The sequence below is a fragment of the Agrilus planipennis genome, unplaced genomic scaffold (genome assembly GCF_000699045.2).
Source record: "Agrilus planipennis isolate EAB-ADULT unplaced genomic scaffold, Apla_2.0 scaffold5, whole genome shotgun sequence".
In the NCBI taxonomy this organism is placed as follows: Eukaryota; Metazoa; Arthropoda; class Insecta; order Coleoptera; family Buprestidae; genus Agrilus; species Agrilus planipennis.
Genome location: NW_020442468.1, coordinates 2,427,873 through 2,437,454, shown reverse-complemented (window position 1 = coordinate 2,437,454; position 9,582 = coordinate 2,427,873). Strand labels below are relative to the sequence as shown.

General features: G+C 31.6%; 5 protein-coding genes across 5 annotated transcripts in view; 2 read left to right on the top strand and 3 right to left on the bottom strand.

Moving 5' to 3' along the window:
• Positions 1-2,318, bottom strand: part of LOC112906675 (nuclear pore complex protein Nup85-like) — a 9,979-nt gene extending 7,661 nt beyond the window's left edge. Inside the window, exons 1-7 of the mRNA XM_025981282.1 lie at positions 2,179-2,318; positions 1,666-2,116; positions 1,347-1,600; positions 1,160-1,282; positions 869-1,087; positions 701-813; positions 362-645 (exon numbers count right to left, since the gene is read on the bottom strand). Of these exons, the coding sequence (XP_025837067.1) occupies positions 362-645; positions 701-813; positions 869-1,087; positions 1,160-1,282; positions 1,347-1,600; positions 1,666-2,116; positions 2,179-2,202 (1,468 nt within the window). The 5' untranslated portion in view covers positions 2,203-2,318. The remainder of the gene's footprint in view (positions 1-361; positions 646-700; positions 814-868; positions 1,088-1,159; positions 1,283-1,346; positions 1,601-1,665; positions 2,117-2,178) is intronic.
• A 120-nt stretch (positions 2,319-2,438) lies between these two features.
• Positions 2,439-3,237, bottom strand: LOC108736657 (probable 28S ribosomal protein S23, mitochondrial). The gene is made up of 3 exons (XM_018469158.2): positions 3,125-3,237; positions 2,902-3,063; positions 2,439-2,838 (listed from the first exon to the last, which is right to left on the bottom strand). The coding sequence occupies exons 1-3, from the start codon at positions 3,166-3,168 to the stop codon at positions 2,529-2,531; spliced, it is 516 nt and encodes a 171-aa protein (XP_018324660.1). The 5' UTR covers positions 3,169-3,237; the 3' UTR covers positions 2,439-2,528.
• Positions 3,238-3,304: 67 nt separating this feature from the next.
• LOC108736668 (cyclin-dependent kinase 2-associated protein 2) lies at positions 3,305-4,999 on the top strand. Its single transcript, XM_018469171.1, has 2 exons — positions 3,305-3,667; positions 3,730-4,999. The coding sequence occupies exons 1-2, from the start codon at positions 3,603-3,605 to the stop codon at positions 4,052-4,054; spliced, it is 390 nt and encodes a 129-aa protein (XP_018324673.1). The 5' UTR covers positions 3,305-3,602; the 3' UTR covers positions 4,055-4,999.
• Positions 4,994-9,086, bottom strand: LOC108734807 (dynein assembly factor 5, axonemal). Its single transcript, XM_025981249.1, has 10 exons — positions 8,284-9,086; positions 7,972-8,155; positions 7,771-7,916; positions 7,473-7,708; positions 7,172-7,381; positions 6,803-7,115; positions 5,913-6,095; positions 5,557-5,853; positions 5,262-5,453; positions 4,994-5,204 (listed from the first exon to the last, which is right to left on the bottom strand). The coding sequence occupies exons 1-10, from the start codon at positions 8,918-8,920 to the stop codon at positions 5,065-5,067; spliced, it is 2,538 nt and encodes an 845-aa protein (XP_025837034.1). The 5' UTR covers positions 8,921-9,086; the 3' UTR covers positions 4,994-5,064.
• Positions 9,087-9,282: 196 nt separating this feature from the next.
• The window catches only part of LOC108735631 (diphthine methyltransferase), an 11,989-nt gene continuing 11,689 nt past the window's right edge, over positions 9,283-9,582 (top strand). Inside the window, exon 1 of the mRNA XM_025981250.1 lies at positions 9,283-9,572. Coding sequence (XP_025837035.1) covers positions 9,393-9,572 — 180 coding nt within the window. The 5' untranslated portion in view covers positions 9,283-9,392. The remainder of the gene's footprint in view (positions 9,573-9,582) is intronic.

Sequence of the window (9,582 nt, the reverse complement as noted above, 5' to 3'; positions counted from 1 at the left end):
GCAGATATTTCGCCTTACTACCGGAACAACCCTTACATAACTGGCGACGAGAAGCACCAAATTTATAACAATGCGCTCGTAATACAGCCGCACTTTTTGTTGTTACTTTCCACATACCACGTTTTAATGTCGCCAGGAAGCCTTTAATCATCTTTTTATCTCAATGACCAGACCGCTCGTCGCGCACGTGCTGCGATGGAGCTAATCGCTATTACATTGAAAACTATAGGCACTTTGCAATTTTATACGAATAGGGTTTGATGAGCAAATATAATATTACATATAAAAGAAATTATGAGTGCTGTCAGCACAGGGCAAAGTAGTATTACGTAGTTAGTATCAGCAATTTCTTATGCTGAAGTGTACGATGTGTTGCATACATATTTACAAACAATTCCTTTAAATTTAATTGTTTTCTTTAACATACCCACAGGATGGAGGTCTCTTTTAAGTGCCTCTCGAACAATCTTTTGCACTCGAACTTCAGTTCCTAAAGGCAACTTTTGCAGCAGTAATTGAATAACATGTAGACCATCTGAGGGACAATGATCCAAATAACTTAAGCCCAATTGCCACAAGGAATGGTGGCTACTCATTAGAACCCCATAATCAATTAAGAAAGACTCGCGAAGTCGTCCAGCCACCCTTAATATTTAAAATAAGAAACAAAATAATACAAAAAACATTAAATTATGCTTACAAGTCCTCATTGGTCCCATCTAAAGTATCCAAAACTCCTGCATGAAATAACAAGTCAGTTAAATGGCTCACAAACCACCCATTTTCAGACATGTGCTGAATTTCTTTTATCACCTAAGAAGTTACATAATATACTAATCAGATTGCAAATTAAAAATAAGAAATTTACCTGAAATATATCAGCTTCTAATGCTGCCAAAAGAATTTGGTCTAGATGTCTTAGGTGATCTCTAACGCCCATACGACCAATGCATCGTCTAGCAAACTGACCTAGCTCAAAAGTTTTAACAGTTGGCTCAGTAAAAAACAGCCAGGAGGCTAATAATTCGTACCAAGCCTCACACTGAGCTTGTACCTGATTCCAAGCCAGTTCTTCACCAACTGCAAGCTAATAAATGTTTTTAAATAATTGGATAAAATAATGATAAAGGACAAGAAATGAAAGTGAATGGAAATTTACCTTCATCATAAGGTTTAAATGACTTTCTGAGACAAATGATTTAGCATCTATCTTCGACTGTGTGTCTACCAACCAATGCTTCCATCGTAAATTAAACTCTGTCACAGAAGTACCACTATAAACCTAAATAAATATATGTGGGCATAAGAATTTATAATAAAAGTATATAGTGTGTAATATTGCTTACATTGTAAATGGGCATCGACTTTAATGTTTGGTCAAACAGTTTAAACACTGGACTGTTTGCTGATGAATGCAGTGTCAAAAGAGCCCTAACAACTTCCACTCGCCCTTGAAGAAGACAACCAATTACTGTTTTCCAATAATCAGGATCCAATTCAATATTATCAATATCAGAGTTTAAATAAATAGTTGCTTGCCTTTCATATTTAGGAAAATGAAACCTGACCCATTCCAAAAGGTGTGGGAGAACTATACTACCTGATAAGTGAAACAAACATTTGTGGAGCATGAAGACTAGAATTATATAATTGTATTATACTTACCAGGTATATTTTCTATAAATAAGATTTCACAAAGATGCCATATACATTCAATAGAGTAGAATATAGTAATATAATTTTTCATATTTTCACTTGTATGTTCATCAACCCTTGCTACTTCATCTTGTAAATTTTCCAAGCATGCACGTATTACTGACCTATACTGATGACTGACTTTTAATAGTTCCTGTTTTAAGTTCGCAACATTACCAGATGTAAGAATTTGTAAATTTAAGAAAATTCCATTGGATTCGTTCACAAGTTTCCTTAGAATAGGCTCAAATAGTAATATGTCTTGACGAACATTAAATACCGAGGCTTCACTAGGTCCATATGGGCTTGGTCTGTCTGGGATACTAGGATTTACACTTTGAGAAGGAAATATACCTAAATTATTTATTGAATGCCATGTAGCTGCAATACCGGCTCTTCTACACAACTCGTTAGGGATAGCCTGTAGTAAAACAAATATAAATTAGGTATTTACTGCCGTATAAATATGTGTGCTTCACTTACAAATGTTCGTACTGTCGATTCCATTCCACAAAATTCAAAATATTTCTCTTAAAAAGATAAAATTTGCATTCTGAAATTAAATTTTGGCGTTTCCACAAAACATAACCTAACCTTTTTCAAAACCATAGATAAGTTTAAAACACTATTCTTCTTATTCTTGATGCTTGCAGACTTCAAAATACACAAAATTATTTAACCAACTAAATAATAAAATAGGCACATTAATTAAATTACATTTTTATACAACTAAAAAAACATAATTAAAAAATGATTTTTATATTGTTTTGAATAGCTAGTACTAGTTTATTACTTAAACACAAACTAATGACAAATACAAAATAACTTCAGAGTTATTCCTTAAACAATTCATTTACTTTAATATTTAACATTGGTTCTTGACTATTTCTTTGTTCTTGAGCATCCTTGAAGGATTTTGTTAGACTGATAGCTTCCCCTTCTTCTTCCGACAATTGCGACTTCTTCTGTCGCTCTTTTTGTAACATTTCAACTGCTTCCTCATAAACTTTTTCAACAGGTACCGAAGTTTCATATTCTTTTTGTAATTTTTGAAAACATTGTATAAATCTTTGAGTCACCGTTTGTGAGGAGCTATTAAACATATTGGTAATACCAATTTGCTTGTTTCTTTTATGAAATATACTAAAACAAATGATTAAATGTTATATTATATTATTATTACAACATGTATTATTAAACACTTACGACCTAATATTATCTTCTTCGTAAAATATTTGTTTTAGGGTTATTTGTGGAGCAGGTCTATCGAATCTTGGATCTTCTTTTGGAGGAAATCTTTCAAATAAATCATACCACAGGGGGCGATCTTCCCATTGCAATGCACCGGACTGTATCAAACCTTTTGCTCTAAAATTATCCAAATAACAAACATGTGAAGATAGTTAATTACATTTTATATAAGACTTACCTAGTGTAAATATTACCAATTTTTTCTAAACGACTATTTGCCATTTTTCCTTATTTTTAAAATAGTGAAGAATTAAAGTTAGGTTATAATCATAGATAAGAGATATATAGTGGGTTATAATCATAGATAAGTTATAATAACGCATGACGGGAACTTTCATTGAAGAACCGTTACTGAAAAATAATGTAGTATTGTGTATATTTGAGTTCCAAATAACTGTAATAATAGCCGCATAACTATTGGCAACGCCGCTTTCAGACTAAATAATAACAGATCAAAGTAACGGCTATAGATTTAACAATACCCAGTTAATTGTTATGGTTATCTATGGTTATTGTGTGGTTGTGCAAGTTTATTTTTTGTTTTGAGGTTATATATTTTCAAATTTGAGTTTCTAGCATTCAAGAACTACAAGATTTTCATTTTAAATCCTGTAATATTCTTTAAATTGTGAACTACGCATCAATATAACTAGTTTATGGTACATTGGATGCACAAGTGTCCTATCAAAAAACAAGTGGCCCCTTCTTCAGGATTAAATACGTAAGATAGTTTTCTGTACATTGGCCTATATGCTAATTACTATAATTAATTTTATATATCAGGACATTTAAGATGGATACTGTTGACATTAAAGCTGTCGAATCGAAACTAAACGATGTCACCGTTACTCCTGTTCCTATGCCAGCAAACTTCAGCCCCAATCCAAAATCTAACCCTCAACCGGCTGTTGTAACTGCCAGCAGTCAGCAGCCAAGTCAGTCAAAATATGCTCAGCTTTTAGGAGTTATTGAAGAATTAGGAAGAGAAGTAAGACCAACATATGCGGGCAGTAAAAGTTCAGCAGAGAGATTAAAAAGGGGTATTGTACAAGCTCGTTTATTAGTTAGAGAATGCCTTATTGAAACTGAAAGAAGTGCTCGTCAGTGATTAGTTTTACAGATAAATACACTGCCTTATAAAGTAAAATTCATTTACATTTTTGTAATTTGTAGATTAGTTAACTTTTGCTCATTAATAGAAGAGTCAAGTGTGTTTGCTAGAAGCTAATGTCAACTTTTTTCTGTGTTTTGTTTGCTGTTGGTTTTCTTATCAATCTTTACACAATTAGTCACCATAAACTAAAATAATAAGTGCCAAACAGTAATTACAAGTTTTTTTATGTATGTTCAAGTTACCACTTTATTTTAAACGATTAAAGATACCTCATTTTATAAATTAATATAATTTTGCAATTTTTTTCCACACAATTCACTAAAGAATAGAAGTGTTCTAGTCGCATAGCATTGAAATGTATTTTTTTTTAATTATCCTAACGTTCACTAAGTTATGTGAATATATAAAAGATTCCATATTAAGTTAATTAGCATCATTTTGACTTACGTTATTTACTGCCTAGTACAAGCATCTAATTATTAGCACATTTTTCTCTGTAAATACAATTTAGGGTCTTATTTTCCTTAAAAAAAAACACGTAGCTAAAAATAGTTAAGTAGTTGACTCGAAAGTTATGATTGGTTTTTTTAATCTTAATTAATTGATTTAAAAAAATTAATAAAAGTACTTAAAAACAACGCGAAACACCAAAATAAATGTAATACATAGGGTATTTTACATGCATATATTTTTATATCAGGAAAATTGTTGAATAGTTTTAAGACACTGTAATACTGTAAGCCATAAAAGTGTATAAAGAAAAGCAAAGCACACAATGTAATAATCTATAATATATAATAACTCTGATCTCAGGTAGAGTGCAGGGAAAACGATAAAATTAAATAAGGATTAAGATTTAATTATGTAATTAACAAACCCGTTGATGTATATTTTTAAATAATAGATTAGTTGTGAAAATAATAAAGCCAATAGTACCAATTTGACTAGTTTTATTGTTTAAACGTGCACAAACAACACAATAGATAAACAACTTTTTCAATTAGCTAAGTATAAATAGTTTCGTTTTCTGATAAATAGTTTAATATATCATCACAACCCTTCTTATTGCGAAGCAAAGGCTTGAATCTTTCCACTTTTTCGCGAAGAAATTTCCCATTAAATACCGCCACAACTTTCAGACATTCTAAAAGTTGTTATCAACTAACTAATAAATCAAAAGTACAAAAAAAACAAAACTTACCAAAAATTAATTCTGCTACTTGTTCACTGTTGTCATCAAAGTGTGTTAAAAGTGTGTTTATTATGTGTTCAGAGTGACTTTTGAATGTGGTTTTCTCCAAATCTGATGGCACATTGGCGAACATTGTGGGCAAAGTTTTCAATGTACTTATGCGTACTTTGTCTATAGGATCGTCCAATCTTTTTAAAACTTCTGAAATTAAAAATAAAATATTGTGTGTAGTCATCATGTACACGTACTTCAATAGCATCACTAAAAAAACAATTACTAGTTATTAAAAAAAATATTTTTTTACCAGGATAAATCTTGACAAAATCGTTAATTTCCCAACATCCCAACTGTACAGCGGCCTCTTTGAGAAGGGTAACGTTTTCCACTGCTAATAGTCTACTTTTATACGAGTTGTCCTCCATTAAGGTGAACAGAAGTGGCAAAAGCTTATCGAACGTAGGTCGGAAAACTTCAAAAGATGAAAACAGTCTAAAATTATCTTTACCAGGATTAAGGGCACTAGACAAACATGTGGCAGCCATCGTACGCATAGCTTCTGCTGTTCTACCCGCGTGCCATACCAGGGTGGGAACCAACACATCTGAAATTAATTAATTAAAAATAAAATTGCAATTTAAATATAAAATTTTTGAGACATACCATCGACTAATTTTATTAAAAACGTGTTAAGATCCGTGGCGTTTTCAAAGATGGTCTTTTTATTCTCAAAAGCTATAGAAAGTGCAATGAATGTCTTCAACCTGGCTTCTGCGTCCACATCGGGATTTAAACATTCCCCAAGTATGCCAGAAATGATTTCTAAATTTTCTCCAAAAGCTTTCTCTAAAAACAAAAAATTAATTTATCCAATAAGCATATAATAAAGGCAATTTTTAAATTAATATTAGATATAAAAGAAATTATGAGTGCTGTCAACACAGGGCAAAATAGTATTACGTAAATGAAAATACCAGCAATTTCTTATGCTGAAGTCTACGATGCGTTGCATACGTATTTACAAACGAAAGTTCCTTCAAACTTTAATCATTCATTACCATACATCTATTAAAAAACCATAATGGCCGACATCAGTGACAATGCGACAACAATTGAAAAAGAATGATGGCCGACAACAGCAACAATTAAAAAAATGATGGCCGACAACAGCAACAATTAGAAAGGAATGATGGCCGACAACAGCAACAATTAGAAAAAAAATAATGGCCGACACTACGTCATAGTGGAGCAATAAAAATGGCCGACTATTGACAATATGAATAAACTTAGAGCTAAAATCTTATTTAATTATATACATAAAAAAAATATGAGTGCTTTCAGCACAGGACAAAGTCCAACTCTTGCTGTCACTGATGTCAATGCTTTAAATATAAACAATTAGAATCAAAACGTTTTTCAAACAATTTTTAACACAGTGATTAAAAAAATTGTTCACAAAAGTGAATTTTGACCACTCGAAGCAATGGCGCCAACAATTTCGAGCTCACAGTGACTGATAGGGAGGAAGAACTAGTATTTCTCATTAAACTTACCTGATTTAAGAAGTACGACATCAAACATGCATCTTTCAGCTGTATTAATTGTCCACATTTTGGGGTCTTTATTTACAACATCCAATACATTTTTCGTGTATTTATGCCAGAGTTCATAAGACGAATTAAGTCCTAAACACTTATAAAGGTCATCAAGCAGGGTATAATCAATTATTGTGTCGTTTTCTTTGTCTTTAAGGGCAATCAATGTTATTGCAATAACAAAAATATCTTTACCAATTTCCTGATCATCGTTATTACATTTTTTCATAATTACTTTTATACATTTCGTTAATTCTCGTTGATATTTCACCTAACAAAGAAACCAAATTAAAATACAAAAGTTTTAAAAATTAATAAGTCCCTTACTTTTCGACTCTGACAAAATGTCTTGTCTGCTAATAATGTTGAAATTTCCTTTAGATGGGGTCTGATATGTTGTTGGGGTGCCCCTTCAATGAATCCTGTCAACACTATTAAATGACCATAATGGGGGCCATCTTCAATTGCTGGAAGGATAAGCTTCAACCATGCTTCAACAGGAACGAAAAGACCCATTAATTCACTTGCTTGAACAAGCTAAAACGTTAAAAAATATATTTACAAAACTTTTAAAAAGTATAAATTAAGTTGAAAAAAATTGTTTTGAGGGTAATAAAAATTTGTTTACATTCACAACGACTTTATCATCTTCGTCTCTAGCAGTGATATACATTGCAGGTAGAATATCTTGTAAATGTTGAGTTATTCCCTCCTCAGCATGTAATGCAATTGAGCATAAAAGCTGACTACAACGAATTTTTACGTCATATTGCCAGCTTTTACTTAATTCTCGACTTAAAGCTAGACATACTTTGCCAACTTCCCTCTTAACTAATGCTCTGCATCCCAAATTAGGTCTGGTCACTAAAACATTAGAAAATTAAATTATCAATTTTACTTTTTAATTAAGTCTTTATAATAATTACAATGTTTTGGATAATGCTCTGGAATAGTTACAAGGAAGTCCATTTGATCTTTCAGGTCCTTTTCATTTTCTTGCATGTACTGAAGACCTACTTTTACCCAAATTGAATAAGATTTATCTCTGGTTTCAGGTACTTCATCATTTAATCTTCAAAGAAAGATTGTAAGTTCAAGATGAATGTAGAAAAGTGTACATCTATTACCCTGTTAATAAAAGTGGTAGAAGTTTTGCAAAAAAAGAATATCTATCTCTGTATTCTAAGAGCCAACGACCAGCAACATCCGCTACAGTTTGTCTCACTAAAGGAATAGAATCAAATAATCTTTCAGCCATTGGGGTCAAGGCATCTTCTAAACCTTTATGAGTGCAATGCAATATGACTTCACCTAAAATTTTTATCAAATAATTACAAGTTTTTGGAATTTGTAGCAGTAAATGTTCTTTTTATTTATCTATTTTATTAAAGATAATTGTACAATTCTACTTTACTAAAAAGCAGTAAATTAGAACATACCCATGCACTTGATTGCTTCTACACGAATTCTGTAACGTTGGTGAGTAAATGCAGTTACAATGGGTTTAACTAAGTTTTCGGCCTGTGTGTGGAAATCTCTTGGTAAGGATCTTGCCAGATCCACTATACATTTACAACTGACCTCTTTAACATCTGGAAACTTGTCTTTAACAGTTTCTTTTAGTATGATGACTGCATCATTTAAGAATGGTTTCAACTGTGAGGTGTTTGAGTATCTTTCAATAATCGCATGTAAAAATTTGACCAATTGTAATCTAATTTCTTCTGACTCTTCCACTATTTCAACGGTCCCTAATCGTTCAACTAGCACTGGAATCACGTAAGTGATGTAATAATCATTTAAGGGTAACTTCTCTACTACAAGAAATTGCATAAAGTGTATCCCTTGCTCTCGAACTGCCTCTGCTTTATCTCTCAAGGCATTTAGAGTGTAAATATGAATTTCGTTAAAAATGTCTCGCAATTCCTGATTAGAAAACTGTTCACTAGAAAGATACTTTTCAAGATCGACTAGAATTTGTTTCCTTGTGCGTTTGTTATCACTCTGTAGTCCACAGCACAATCTTTGTATGTATTGAATTTTATCTTCTGTATCACTCACTTTTTCTTCAGGCATATTGACAGATTTTGTACAATTCTTAATTGTGTTAATTAAACGTTGCAGATAATATCATTTTAGATTATACACGTTATTTTAATTAAATATTCCAAGTATCTTTTGAATGAACATTACACCATTTGTAAATAAAGGCTAGGCAACATAATCAGAATTACACTTCCATAGTGAGAAGTAAAATTCCCTTTAGCCTATTAATATTTTTAAGTTAAAAACTAACATTCTGAAAAAGAAAGACTAAACAGGATTACTAAAGTAGCATAAAAAATATAATTTAACATTGGAAGTTTTCTTATTCAAAAATAATAAAAAATAAAAACATATAGGGTCAAGATACAAAGCGTCCTTTTAAACGAGTATACAACCACATCCCTTCTTTCAAAATTCTAACCTAAATTTTTTGAGTACTAACCTAAAGTTTTAGTAAAATGTAAAACTAAATTATTAAAAACTTTTATAAAGTATCATAAAAATGTGTAAACGTTTGCAAAGTGAAGAAATAGAAGAAGTAGTTTCAATAGTTTCCAGACCGTCTGACGAAGAAATTGCTTTACCATGTCCAGTAAACTATGAAGATAAAATAAACATAAAACTTACCCCTTTCAGCAAAAAGGAGTCAAATTTAATTACAACACTCCCTCCTGCAACCAAGATTTACACCC

Bases quoted from the DNA above. Each gene is read 5' to 3' on its own strand.
- LOC108736657 (XM_018469158.2), bottom strand. From the start codon at position 3,168: ATGGCAAATAGTCGTTTAGAAAAAATTGGTAATATTTACACTAG. The intron at 3,064-3,124 runs GTAAGTCTTATA...GGATAATTTTAG, and splicing joins ATTGGTAATATTTACACTAG to AGCAAAAGGTTTGATACAGT. The intron at 2,839-2,901 runs GTAAGTGTTTAA...CATTTGTTTTAG, and splicing joins GAAGAAGATAATATTAGGTC to TATATTTCATAAAAGAAACA.
- LOC108736668 (XM_018469171.1), top strand. From the start codon at position 3,603: ATGGTACATTGGATGCACAAGTGTCCTATCAAAAAACAAGTGGCCCCT. The intron at 3,668-3,729 runs GTAAGATAGTTT...TTTATATATCAG, and splicing joins CCTTCTTCAGGATTAAATAC to GACATTTAAGATGGATACTG.
- LOC108734807 (XM_025981249.1), bottom strand. From the start codon at position 8,920: ATGCCTGAAGAAAAAGTGAGTGATACAGAAGATAAAATTCAATACATA. The intron at 7,382-7,472 runs GTAAACAAATTT...TTAACGTTTTAG, and splicing joins ATGATAAAGTCGTTGTGAAT to CTTGTTCAAGCAAGTGAATT. The intron at 5,854-5,912 runs GTATGTCTCAAA...AATTAATTTCAG, and splicing joins TTTAATAAAATTAGTCGATG to ATGTGTTGGTTCCCACCCTG.